This window comes from Acanthopagrus latus, chromosome 2, assembly GCF_904848185.1.
Source record: "Acanthopagrus latus isolate v.2019 chromosome 2, fAcaLat1.1, whole genome shotgun sequence".
Taxonomy (NCBI): Eukaryota; Metazoa; Chordata; class Actinopteri; order Spariformes; family Sparidae; genus Acanthopagrus; species Acanthopagrus latus.
Genome location: NC_051040.1, coordinates 30680844 through 30693137, shown reverse-complemented (window position 1 = coordinate 30693137; position 12294 = coordinate 30680844). Strand labels below are relative to the sequence as shown.

At 40.1% G+C, this 12294-nt stretch overlaps 2 protein-coding genes across 2 annotated transcripts; both read right to left on the bottom strand.

The window, feature by feature from the left end:
* Window positions 1–1370: 1370 nt before the first annotated feature.
* dhrs13b.1 (dehydrogenase/reductase (SDR family) member 13b.1) lies at window positions 1371–11873 on the bottom strand. The gene is made up of 5 exons (XM_037122937.1): window positions 11630–11873; window positions 5992–6110; window positions 5042–5165; window positions 2952–3278; window positions 1371–2299 (listed from the first exon to the last, which is right to left on the bottom strand). The coding sequence occupies exons 1-5, from the start codon at window positions 11754–11756 to the stop codon at window positions 2040–2042; spliced, it is 957 nt and encodes a 318-aa protein (XP_036978832.1). The 5' UTR covers window positions 11757–11873; the 3' UTR covers window positions 1371–2039.
* Window positions 8416–11614, bottom strand: LOC119033181. Its single transcript, XM_037122924.1, has 2 exons — window positions 10297–11614; window positions 8416–9868 (listed from the first exon to the last, which is right to left on the bottom strand). The coding sequence occupies exons 1-2, from the start codon at window positions 10655–10657 to the stop codon at window positions 8928–8930; spliced, it is 1302 nt and encodes a 433-aa protein (XP_036978819.1). The 5' UTR covers window positions 10658–11614; the 3' UTR covers window positions 8416–8927.
* Window positions 11874–12294: the final 421 nt, after the last annotated feature.

Below are 12294 nucleotides of genomic sequence, written 5' to 3'. Positions count from 1 at the left end.
TTTACTGTTTTTACTTCAGATATATTTGTCCCTGTAGTGAGTTTGTGATTATTTGGTAAATATTCTCTATCAACCTTTTGTATGGCTTAATATAATCTCCCCCTCACTGCAACATACACAACAAGAAAGCTCCTAGCCTAACATTAGTTAGATAAAGAACAGAGTTATTAAGGTGTTAGTGTAGTCAAGTAGGCTAGTAGCTAACTGATGACAATGGCAGTGTCCGAGTTTCTGTGTGGGATATGTGTTGTACTGTATTATTAAACAGGATTTAAGGTGAGCAAGCAACTTAAGTGATAAACCAGGGTCTTCGGGGCTAGTTCAAAATGGTTCACTTCTTACCATCACCGTGGGAATTTATGCTGTGCACCTAACCTTCTCCAGAGTAGGTTGTGTCTGAGATAACAGATCAAACACTGCCTGCTGATCACGCAATTCTCTTGAGAATGGCATCATCATTCATAGAAGATCCTAAGGAGTTAGGTGAGGGGTGTACTCCTATGGCCCATTTCTTTCTGTTGGCTGTGAGCCATATCAAATCCTTATTATTGTGCTTTTTTAATATGATACCATCTTACATCGTAGACAGATTGAAGCACTTAAACCTTGTACTTTAATATTTAAAGAGTCCAGTTGGCTGTTTGGCTGAAACTGTTGAACCCACACCGTAAGAACACATCTAAGCAATAGGCTACATTATTTCAATGGAATACACATGCGATTATCATCAGATCTGGCCTTCTCATGCCCTGATGATGACGATGAAGCCTATATTAATTTTACACATTCACAATCAGTATTTTTGTGTGGTATTGTTGGCTGTCCTGTCTACATTCAGTCACTGCTATTGTGTGTTTCTAGTTTGTATTATGTGTTTAAATTCTTCTATATTTGTCCAGTATTTCTGTGCTTTTCTTTACAACATATTCCAGTCCGCTGCCCACAGACTTTTCCTTTTTTTGTGATTGGTCATATGTTGCAAAAACACATCTTATTGGCATGCAAGATTGCAACCAACTTTTTCACTTTTTCTCACTGTGAGTGATATATTTATCTTGAAATGAATTATAATTAAAAAGCTCTATATTCCAACAGGTAATCACTGTTATAGTGTGTTTGGTCAGTAACATATGTCCCCCTCCCCCATTCATGCAGTAAAAGAGAAAACACGTGTTGTGGTCCTCCTGCTAGAGATGTCACAAAAAACTGATATCGACACTGTGATATTTAAAAAATGTCTCAAATAATTCCTCAAATAATAAGTCTCTCCATTCTGGCTTTGTCACAGTTAAGTGTGGGCAATGCACCCTCAAGCAGTTTGCCACTGTAACCTTTCTCATCTTGGTAGCCACTCAAAGCACTTTATATCATATGAAACATTCTCCCATTCAAACACACACTTATACACTTTTGGCAGAGGCTACCATGCAAGGTGCCACCTGCTCATCATGAAGGATAACTATTCATATGCTCAAACACATGCCATACAGCCACCAGGAGAAAATCTGGGTTCACTATTTTACCAAGGATGCTTTGACATGCAGACTGCACAGGGGATCAGGTGCTGGGAATCAAACCATGACCACCTGATTGGTGGACAACTGCTCTACCTCCTGAGCTACAGTCACCAAATAAATGTATGTAGATAATTTAAAAAGACTTCTGCATCAGTTATGTGTGGGTGTGGTTTGAGGTGATAAACTAAATGTGTCTGTCATCAGATTCTTTTTGACACATTGTTAAATTCAGTTTGATGTAATACCTGTCATCACCTATATCTACCACACCCTGCCCAATCCAAACCAGTGACAAACCACTTACTAGATTGTTTATTTATATCAGGCCAGAGTTCACACCTTACACATACAATACACAAAATAATCAACTTAAACAGCATGGTAAAAACTGCTCTGTTAACTCCCAGAGCATCTGTCTAGTGGGCTCCTTCTTTGTTGTATTAGTAGAGGAATGTTGAAGCAGTGCATATTAGGTAGGTAAACAATGACGACCCAATATCAAGAAGTTGATGGAAAGCTTTTTTATGGGAGACCACACAGTCTCTCACTGAGCTCCCACAGCTTCTTTGCGGCAGCGTCGTCTTTGGCTTTATCATAGACTTCTCTCACAGTGCAGTTGGAGAAATAGCGTCCACTGAGAGGTTCAATGCCCTCTTGGAGAGCACAGTGCAAGGTAGTCTGGGCTCCCTGGACAGTGTTCTTGAAGAAATAAGCAGTCACAGGTTTCATGAGCAGTTGAATTACTGAGCTGGTGTTCCTCGCCAGCTCGGAGTTGATAGCCCCTGTGAAATACAGAAAATGTTTGATCTTTCACTGCAACTGTAAAAATACTCAATTATGATTAAGTTAGTAAGTTAGTATATTTATTTGTTTATGGTCGTGTTGGTGTAGAAGTTACACAGAAATTCAATTAAATTCCAACAAAACAACTTCTTTTGTAAGTCTGTTACCTGGAACAATGTCATCAGTACCTGCCTACCTAACCCTTTGCCTAATTCTTTGCACTTCGGTTTCCTGCCTGCTTCTCCTTGGATTTATTTTTGGATCACTTGTCTGATTTTGACTCTTGCCTAATGTCCTGTAAGCCGTAAAGTCATTTTTGCAAATAGATCACTGATTTGCATCAGCTGTCATCTGCTTTTCTGCTCAATCCAGCCATGATTTCCTATCTTCCTCACCCGAAAAAGGGTCTTTAGTCATGCTAGTGGCCTTGCGTCAAGGGATCATCAAAGTCATTTTGGTTCATTGTCAGGGCACCATAAAGATTCCATAGCAATTCTTTTTTATATTTGTTGAAGTATTTCAGTCTGGATTAAAGTGGAGGACTGATCAACCTACATTGTTGTCCTCAATACTTACTTACAAAATAACTGTCTCTTATACTCTATTCTAAGGAACATGTTTGATTGATTTGACCGGTGACAGACCACTGACCTGGATGGAGGCTGTAGCAGGTAACCTTAGTTCCCTGCAGTCTCTTAGCCAGCTCATGGTTAAACAGGACATTGCACAGCTTGCTGTCAGAGTAGATCTGTAAAACATCCATGAATGACGTCCCTAGTCCCAGAGCTTTTTGTGTGTTTAGGCAGTCAAAATCAATTTTTCCAAAATTATGTGCCATTGATGACACGTTGACCACCCTGCTTGGTCCACACTCCTTCAGCCGGTCCAGCAACAGGTTGGTTAACAGGAAGTGACCGATGTGGTTGATGCCAAACATTGTCCCCAGTCCGTCCTCAGTTCGACCTTGCATGTAAATACCTGTGACAGTCAAAACAAGGCTTAAAAATCATTTTATATCTGTGGGAGAGTATAGTGATTCCTTGACCCAGATAAGCATACATTTCTTATCCTCCAGTATACATAGAAACAAAACTTATTTGAAGCCTCGTAATATAGCTGGACTGTGTGTGGTCAATCTGCTCCCAAGGAGGTCACTGAGGATTGTTTATTTTATGTTTGATACAGTGAAACTTTCTGCTTTGACATTCTTCAGAGACTATTACAGCTTGTGTCTTGTTTCTGATGCTTTGGATTCATTCATTCATCAGTCGCACACATTTAGGTATGTGTGGCACATTGTAAAATCTCAAATAATGGTAACATTGCTATAGAATGATTTCCACAGGTCAGAACACAAGGGGTCAGAAGAGTGTTCGTAACCAGAACAACACACAGGGAAATGACCTGACTTATAAGCAACTTCTGTTCCAACTTCAAATGACAGTTTAGACTGTGATGGAAACTGTGTGCTTCATTAAGCGAGAGGTGAAATGAAGTCTTACACAGGAATGTTCAATGTAACTGTTTAACATGACCTGTAACCTGTGACTTGTGACCTCATTTTAGGTTGTTTTATGACCCATGTAAGATATTGAATAATCACTGAAGGTTAACACTTCCTTCTCTGTGAACTATTTCCTTAAGTGCAGAAGGGAATAAATTAGTAGTTATCAGAGTGAAAACACACCCACAGAGACAGATAAATACCATGCTTTTCACTTTGATAACAAACCTGCGTGTTGCTCTGTGAATGCTCCTCTTGTACAAGATTAAAACCTTTTGTGAACTTTGAGCTGACTCCGATCTCCTTCCTCCAGTTCTAAATTATCGCAGAATTATTTTATCATAGACTTCAGTGACGTTATAGGATTATAATCCTGTTTATTAGTGCAGTAAATCTCTCCAGTCAGTTTGAGAGACTACCGTACTTTAAGTCAAGCTCAGAAACCACAGAGCTGTCAGCACAGTAAGGTCACGGTAACTAGATGATGTCTCACATGACTCAGCTGTAATAACATGTATACACCGGTTGTACTGAAAAGAAACACACTTAAAGGACACATTAAACTAATATGATATACTGTAGGTTCAGGATCAGAGTCATAATAAATACACAATACACATTTTAACTGTGATCTGTACATGCCTGCCTGCTGATTATTTGCACTTTGCATTTCTGCCTGCTTCTCATTGGATCTATTTCCTTGTTTTGGACTGCCTGTCTGATTTTGACACTTCAAAATATAAGCATTAGAAGTCATGTTTGTAAAACAGATCAATGTACTGAATCAGCTCTGTCATCTGCATTTTGGTCCTAACCCTGTTATTCTGTGTCGAATCCAGACAGATTTCCGGTCCTCTTCACCCAAAAAGTGGCTTTGGTCATGCTAGGGGCCCAGGAACTTATTTTGTGGATGTAAATATAATGAGAAATGTTAAAAGTTCAAAGAATGTACCATAACAACTGTTGAGGTCAGCTATACACACCAATTCCAATGTATATATTTAATGAATGCTTTGTTTCTTTCTTATCTTTATATGAGTATGACAGTATCGAATCATGAAACATTTACAACTTCTGCCCAAAACATACTGTGTTAAATTATCCAGGTAAATCCTGTCTCTCTGCATTAAACTTGTAATTTAAAGTTGTTGTTAAAATAAATGTTGAAATGAGCAGTGAAAATAGAAGTGTGGTGTGTCGCACTGTGATACAAATTAAGGGCAATGAACAATCTTACCTGCATTGTTGATGAGGAGATCCAGTCTGGGTTCAGATTTTAAGAAGTTGTCGGCAAAGATGCGAACGGACTTGAGACTTCCCAGATCCAACTGCATGAACACCACCTGATTACTGCCGCTCTCCTGTGGGACATAGTGAGAAATTATTTATACTGAATGAGTGGTTAAAGGGTTCCGGAGCTCAGTGAATATCATTACTGCGGGACTCTCCTGCACTCGGTAATCGACTCACAGGGCTTCCCCACAACAAGGAGGCTTCTTCGGTGGTGAGTTTTGTTTATCTTTTCCGATAAAGCCGGCAACGATATCAAATGTTTGATGCGTTGAAATATGTGCTGGGACCCTGTTTGTAATGTTGCTGAAGTTTGGTGCTGTTCTGAGCATTATTTTTGGCTTTTTGATGGCAATTTATACTTGGACTCATTTACTGCAGTGTATTGTTGTTGTTTCTGAGGATGCTAAAACTACGTAAGCTAGCGGTCCGCAAACTTTATCTCTGGGGGGGGGGGGGTCGTACTCGGTGTCAAGGTGTGTTAGCACATGGATTAAGCTTACACTGGAATATCCCTTTAATATAAAATAAAAAAAAGCACTGTGAACATTTGGGAAACACTTGTTTGTTATTAATGTCATCTCCGTGTAGCATCATGACCACCAAGGATATTTTCCAGAAAGCCAAAGTGTTTGGCAACAGCATTTGTTAGAGGAAGACAACAAGCAGAGGGATGCAGATATCAGCTACAGCTTACCCCAACAAACATATGCCATGTATAAACTTTCTACACAGAAAAACATCCTCACAGCATCATTATGAGCATCTGGTAGCTTCTGTGTGACATGTGGTCCCCAAAGGCTCGTCAGTATGGCAGTGAGGTCAGAGAGGCTTCTTGGTAAATGGCAGTAAATCAGCCATTCTTAATAGAAGAAGTAGAGCATGATTTCTACTCACCCTCTTGACTTCCTCAAGAGCAGTCTCTCCTCTCTGCTTGTTGCGACAGGCCAGAATGACTCGGGCTCCTCTTTTAGCCAGATCGATGGCTGTAGCCTTGCCAATACCTGTGTTGCTGCCTTGTGATGACATAGGTGATACATGTTTTATTTGCATGTCCAACAAATATGGAATGTATGGCACTCAAAGAGCCAAATACCTCATACCCCATGTATTATTATTATTATTATTATTATTGTTATTATTATAAGTATTAATATTACTTTCTGCCCACTCCATATCAGATTCCTCATAATGGTCCTGAAAAAAACTGCATCACTCAGGTGGCACTACTTGACACTTACGTGACTGTGTGACACACACACACACACACACACTTACTATACACTATTACTTATAATATGTAATACTAACTCTTGTTCCTATTAGGAATTTACTGACTAATGTATTACTTTATTTAATTCACTGTAGAAATTCAGAATGTGACTTGTTAATGATTTGCTGATGACTGCCGAACACATGTGAATTAAATGAGAACTGAATTTTCCCAAATTCAAGCACTTATCTACATGGATACTGGATTTAGATCTGCAGCAAAACAGTTGTCAGTGAACTGCCCAATTTCAGTTGAGCAACTGAACAGCCTGCTGTCTATCTGGTTACTGTAACCAGGTAGATAGCAGGCTCAGCTCCTCCCATACACACTCCTACCACAAGGGGGTCAGGACGGCTTCGCTCCAAATACTTTTGTTAACTCTGCAAACAGATAAAAGGCATATACAGTGTTGGGCAGTAACGTCGCTACAGGTACCGGCGTTACTGCCCAACACAAGTAGCGGCAAAAAGTAGCGGCGTCATTACTTTAACTACATTTCTCAGTAGCGTGGTGGTAGTCGCTGTTTTCTGAATCAAATAGTTTTTCAGTAGCTTAGCTCTTTTTGTAGCCAAGTAGTGCGGTAGTGTCCACAAAAGCTACATTTTTCCGAACATCTCAGAAGCTCAGCGGAGCGGAGCGCTCTGCTGCGGTATGAAATAAAAGGATCAGTCAGTGACGCCAACGCCATTCACGGCTGTGCATGTGGAGCCGACAGAAGCACTTCCGTATGACGGTGACATCAAGGACCAATCCTGGGGCTTATGCCTACAACGTCTCTGCTGCAGGGGAATACAGTCAGGCGAGTTTGAGTGAGTTACGTTACTTGATGGAAAGATGTCAGAGGGTGAGGAGGACAAAGACAAATTGATCCCGAAACAAAAAGACAAACTTAAATAATTTATAAATACGTTACATACAGGAGGTAAGTGGTGGGGAAATGAGGGAACAGAGAAACATTTGAAAAGTTTACATTACTCTGAATTATTACTTTTGTGATTTTTAACCAGCAGAGGGTACAACAAAAATGCAATTTCTACAAAACCAAAGTATGGTGGTTAGTCAAAATTATTAGCTTGAAACAACATTAGAAACAGGGTCCAAGCACATATTTCGAGGCATCAAACATTTGTTGCTGGCTTTGTCGGAAAAGATAAACAAAACTCACCTCAGCTGCAGGCTCGTTGTGGGGAAGCCCTGTGAGTCGATTACCGAGTGCAGTTGAGTTCCGCAGCCCAGTGAATATCATTACAGCGGGACTCTACTGCACTCGGTAATCGACTCGCAGGGCTTCCCCACATCAAGGAGGCTCCTCGGGTGGTGAGTTTTGCTTATCTTTTCCGATAAAGCCGGCAACGATATCAAATGTTTGATGCGTTGAAATATGTGCTGGGACCCTGTTTGTGATGTTGCTGAAGTTTGGTGCTGTTCTGAGCATTATTTGTAGCTTGCCCGACACTGGGTACATACAGTATAACTAAATTGTTTTAGGATTTTGAAATTATTTTAAAAGGAGGATGAAGCCAAACTTGACTTTATTTAAAATAAATATAACACATTATAATAACCATAATTCATAAATAGTACATTCATAGTTAAGTCAACTTAAGTTCAAAATTAGTTTAACGTTAACAAGCAATGTAATACTTTAAAAAAACATTTATTAAACAACTGTTAAGTCTACAACTAGTAGTAACCTTATAATGTAGGGCCCTATAAAATCTGTTTTATTTTTTCCCAAATTCTGTTTTATTTTTCCCCAAATTCCGTTTTTTCCGTTTTAATTTTTTAAAATTCCGTTTTTTCCATTATAGTTTTTTAGAATACCTTTTTTTTTTTTTAACCTTTTACTACCAAAAACTGTGTATTTTTAATGTCAATGACTAAATGTACACAAATAAAATAGAAATTAACTTAATAAATTTATTGTTGTGACAGACAACACATTTCCACAATACAGTACAATTAAAGTGCATCAAAAACAAGCAGCAAGTAATAAAACTGAGGAGACAAAAAAAACACATTTCCTCAATAAAGTACAATACGGTACATTAAAGTGCATCAAAAACAAGCAGCAAGTAATAAACTGAGGAGACAAAAAACACATTTCCTCAATAAAGTACAATACGGTACATTAAAGTGCATCAAAAACTAGCACCAAGTAATTAAACTTTAGTTGAGTTATCATAAAACAACAACATAACATAACTTCTTCAAACGTAACTTAAACAAGCTATTTAAGCTGTAGGACTAGTTAGTCCACATAAATTACTTCAAGTGTTCCACCTATCAGCGACATCACCATTGAAATACATGATCGCCAGCCTCTTAGTGTTGAGTTCAGTGAGTGTCTCTCTTTTGTCTGTGAGAAGAGTTTTGTATTTACTGAAGCTCCGCTCACAATCAACTGAGCTGACTGGGAAGTAGATGAAGGGCATAGCCATCTCTGCAACTCTTGGGAATCTTGCACTCAGGCCTTTCCAGTAGTTTGCAAGGTCCATATCAGTTGGCAGGGGCTCCTTGGAAACACATTGCTGATAGGCCACTGCTCACTGAGCTCTGCTCATGGGTTAGCCATGGGCTTCAGTGTTGAGTAGGCTTCGATCTGTTTTTCCATAGCTGGAGCCTGTCTGGGATCAAAGACCCTGGTCAGCCTGTACACATCTCTGGCTGGATGTGTGTCCCAGTGCTTTGAGAACTTTGTGAAAGCCAAATGAAAGGCATCATGGAGATTATCCAGCACGTTCCTCTTCTCTTGAACCCCCAGTTCCCTCAGGTGCTCATCAGTCTTGGGCCCATAACCACATGTTTTTGCTGTTCCATTAATAAGGTAGGAGCCAAGATCCTTCATGACATTGTATGCAGACACTGCTGTGGGTCTGTGGGTTCCTTCCAGGATGGTCAGGGATGTCATCAGTTTGGAGCAGGCTTCTGAGATGAAGTTTAGCTTGAGAGTGAGTGTCTGTACCTTCTCCTCTGTTTCCAACTGGCTGAGGACGTTCCTGACTGCCATACCTGTTGATTCTTCTGCCAACAAAAACTGTCTGTACAGGTGAACATGCTCTGCATGATATCTGACAGCCTCAAACCAGCTATTCCATCTGGTACACACTGCCTCAGGAGGAACCTTGGCCTGCACACACTCCTTGTTAATGAGGAAGGCCACCCATCTTCGCTTTCTGGCAGGCTTCTTGAAGAAGACAGATATCATCCATGTCACTAGTGAGGTAGCATCAGAGAAGTATTTGTAATGCTGCCAGGTCTCACCCACCAGATTGATGATATGGCAGAGGCAGGTAACATGGACACTGTTTGGCATCACTCCTTTCAGGACCTCCCTGTATGCTTTCAGACAGTAGGCTGCATTATCTGTGACCACTGCCCAGGCATCATTCAGATCCAGACTGTTGCTATGGAGGGAGGCTAGTATGGCTTGGGAAACTGTTGAGTAGTTGCATCTATCCATGAAGACAAGATCCACAAGAAAGTATTGGTTTTCAACTCCTGTAATAAAAGAACAAACATTAGCTTGCATATGTAGTTCTAAAAGTCTGTTTCATTTATTGATGTAAATTAAAAATAATAATAATATATATTATATGGCTGTGCTGATATGATTTTGATGTGATTATTTTATTTTGAACATGTTAATAAAAAATATCAGATAAAAAAGAAGATAAAATAGGGAAAGGAAATGGACAATATTTCCACTTCTATTACAATTTCATATCTTGATTTACATCAAGCAGTTGTATTCTGATTCTGATGCATTACCTATTAATCATCCTTTAAAAAAACCTATATTCAGTTATCCTATTACATTGTTATACATGTAACAACAAAAGTTAAAAATTCTAGCACATAATTCACTTAACAAACTGATATGAGTGATGACCGTAATACTACAGGCTGTTAAATTCACATTAACTTACCAATGACTATGTTAAGGACGCTGCAGTCTCTTGCATCAGTGGTCTCATCCACAACAACGGAGTACTTTTTCCCACGGATCTTTTGGAGCACAGAGGAGATATGCTGTTCAAACACTCGGGGGAGGTGAATTTGGCGAAGGCTGCTGACATTTTCAGGTAGTGCTCCTCCCTGTTTGCAGTGCTTTAATAGAAACGGACGCAGTTTTGTCATCTTTTCCAGTGGGATGTCGGCCTCAGCACACACAGCCACAAAGTCTTCAACAAACTCTTTTCTTGAGTCTGATGACTTGAATATAGACGCAGTAATGCATGTCTGTAGGGGTCTTGCCGGCATTACTGTACTTCTCCTTATTTCGCACATGACTTTTTGACATTATGTGGTCACTGCATGTATTTTTTCGTGTCCAGTCAATGGAGTGTTGACAGAATCTGCACAATAACAGTTCACCTGACACATGAAAGTCGTTTGGGAACTGCTCGGCTCTGTACTGCGGGGTTAGCGTGGAGTTCCGCAGTTTTTTCGCAGATGCAGACGGAGCCGCTGGCAGCCGCTTCGCCATGCTTGCATTGTTTTGAAAGGGGAGGGGCTCAGTTTGTGCAAGGGGCTTGTTGTGTCACTCAGATGTGCTTCCCTCCATGCAGTTTTCCCCAGACGTACGTTCCTCCTCCAGATGAAAACATCAGTGCAGTCAGATTATGTCAAATTCCGCGATATTCCGCGTTGAAAAGTAGATTCCGTTTTAATCGGCCGATTCCGCGATTCCGTCCGTGATTCCGTGATCGCGGAAATTATAGGGCCCTAATAATGGCTATTCAAATGTTTATAGATCATCTGCACAGTGTTCATTCAGTATTACAAATGTCAGCTGCATCTTTAATAAGCAGTTACTTAAAAAGTGAGAAAACTATTACCTGAAGTTTAATTAACTCAAAATGTACCATTTATTTTTTGAGGCTATTATATCCAACTATCTGCTAAATGCCCTCAATGTTAACGTAAATCTAAATGTAAAAAAGAAAGGAGCGCAATTGTCTTGATTCTTCAAGACTATAAGGACCTTGTTATGAACCGGACCTCATACTTGCACTTTCTACTCAGATTTGCTTCTGTTTCCCTGCAGAGTTGTACTGACAGAGACGCAGCACTGGTTCAGTCACTGTCTTACTGATATGGAAGTTATAGTAAGAGCTGTATGAGCTGATTCTTAATGCAAACTTTGTTGATGTTGTTATGAGGTGCACACATCCAGTGATTATAGAAAAAATCATATGGACACGACTTCCTGCCACCCTGATCACAAGCCCTGACCTACAAAACAGAAACTTCACTTACCAGTCACAATCGCAGTTTTCCCATGCAGCTTTGCCTTGCTGGTGCACTGTTTTCCCTTCACCACAATGTGACGGTATATGTAGGCAACACCTACAACAAGTCCCACGACTATAAGAAGGGTAGACATGGTTCACGCCTCAGCTGATCACACTGGAATGACTGCACAGGGGAAGTCAGAGCAAGTTTGTGCACTGAAACACACCCATTTCCTGCTTGTGCTTGACACCGTGTTCTCTGTTGTTAGGTTACAGCAGACTGGAATGACCTTATTGTCATTCACTAGGTGAGCTACATAGTAATGCTGTGTTAAATCAAAATGTCTCTCCCTCCCATCCAGTATCATCCAATATGAAGCGCCACCTGGTGGCTATATAAATGCAAGTCCATTTACTTGAAATGGATTTTTATTTAGAAATGAGAAAAAAAAAACAAATCAAGAAATGAGATGTTACAATTTTTTTTAAACATTATTTGTATTGACTTTTGCCCTGATTGTTTAGTACAACAGTAGAGATCTGGACACAAACCCAGGCCACTGCAGTGGGGTCTCCCCCTTAAGGAGTAGTGCTCTACCAAGTGAGCTACTCGGTACCCCCCATTTACAGTTTACAGCTATTTTAACTAACTAAACAGCCATTGAGGGTTCAAGCCCAGAAGGGGCAGAA

Bases quoted from the DNA above. Each gene is read 5' to 3' on its own strand.
- dhrs13b.1 (XM_037122937.1), bottom strand. From the start codon at position 11,756: ATGTCTACCCTTCTTATAGTCGTGGGACTTGTTGTAGGTGTTGCCTAC. The intron at 5,166-5,991 runs GTGAGTAGAAAT...TATGTCCCACAG, and splicing joins CTCTTGAGGAAGTCAAGAGG to GAGAGCGGCAGTAATCAGGT. The intron at 3,279-5,041 runs GTAAGATTGTTC...TGACTGTCACAG, and splicing joins TCTCCTCATCAACAATGCAG to GTATTTACATGCAAGGTCGA.
- LOC119033181 (XM_037122924.1), bottom strand. From the start codon at position 10,657: ATGTGCGAAATAAGGAGAAGTACAGTAATGCCGGCAAGACCCCTACAG. The intron at 9,869-10,296 runs GTAAGTTAATGT...CTTTTATTACAG, and splicing joins CGTCCTTAACATAGTCATTG to GAGTTGAAAACCAATACTTT.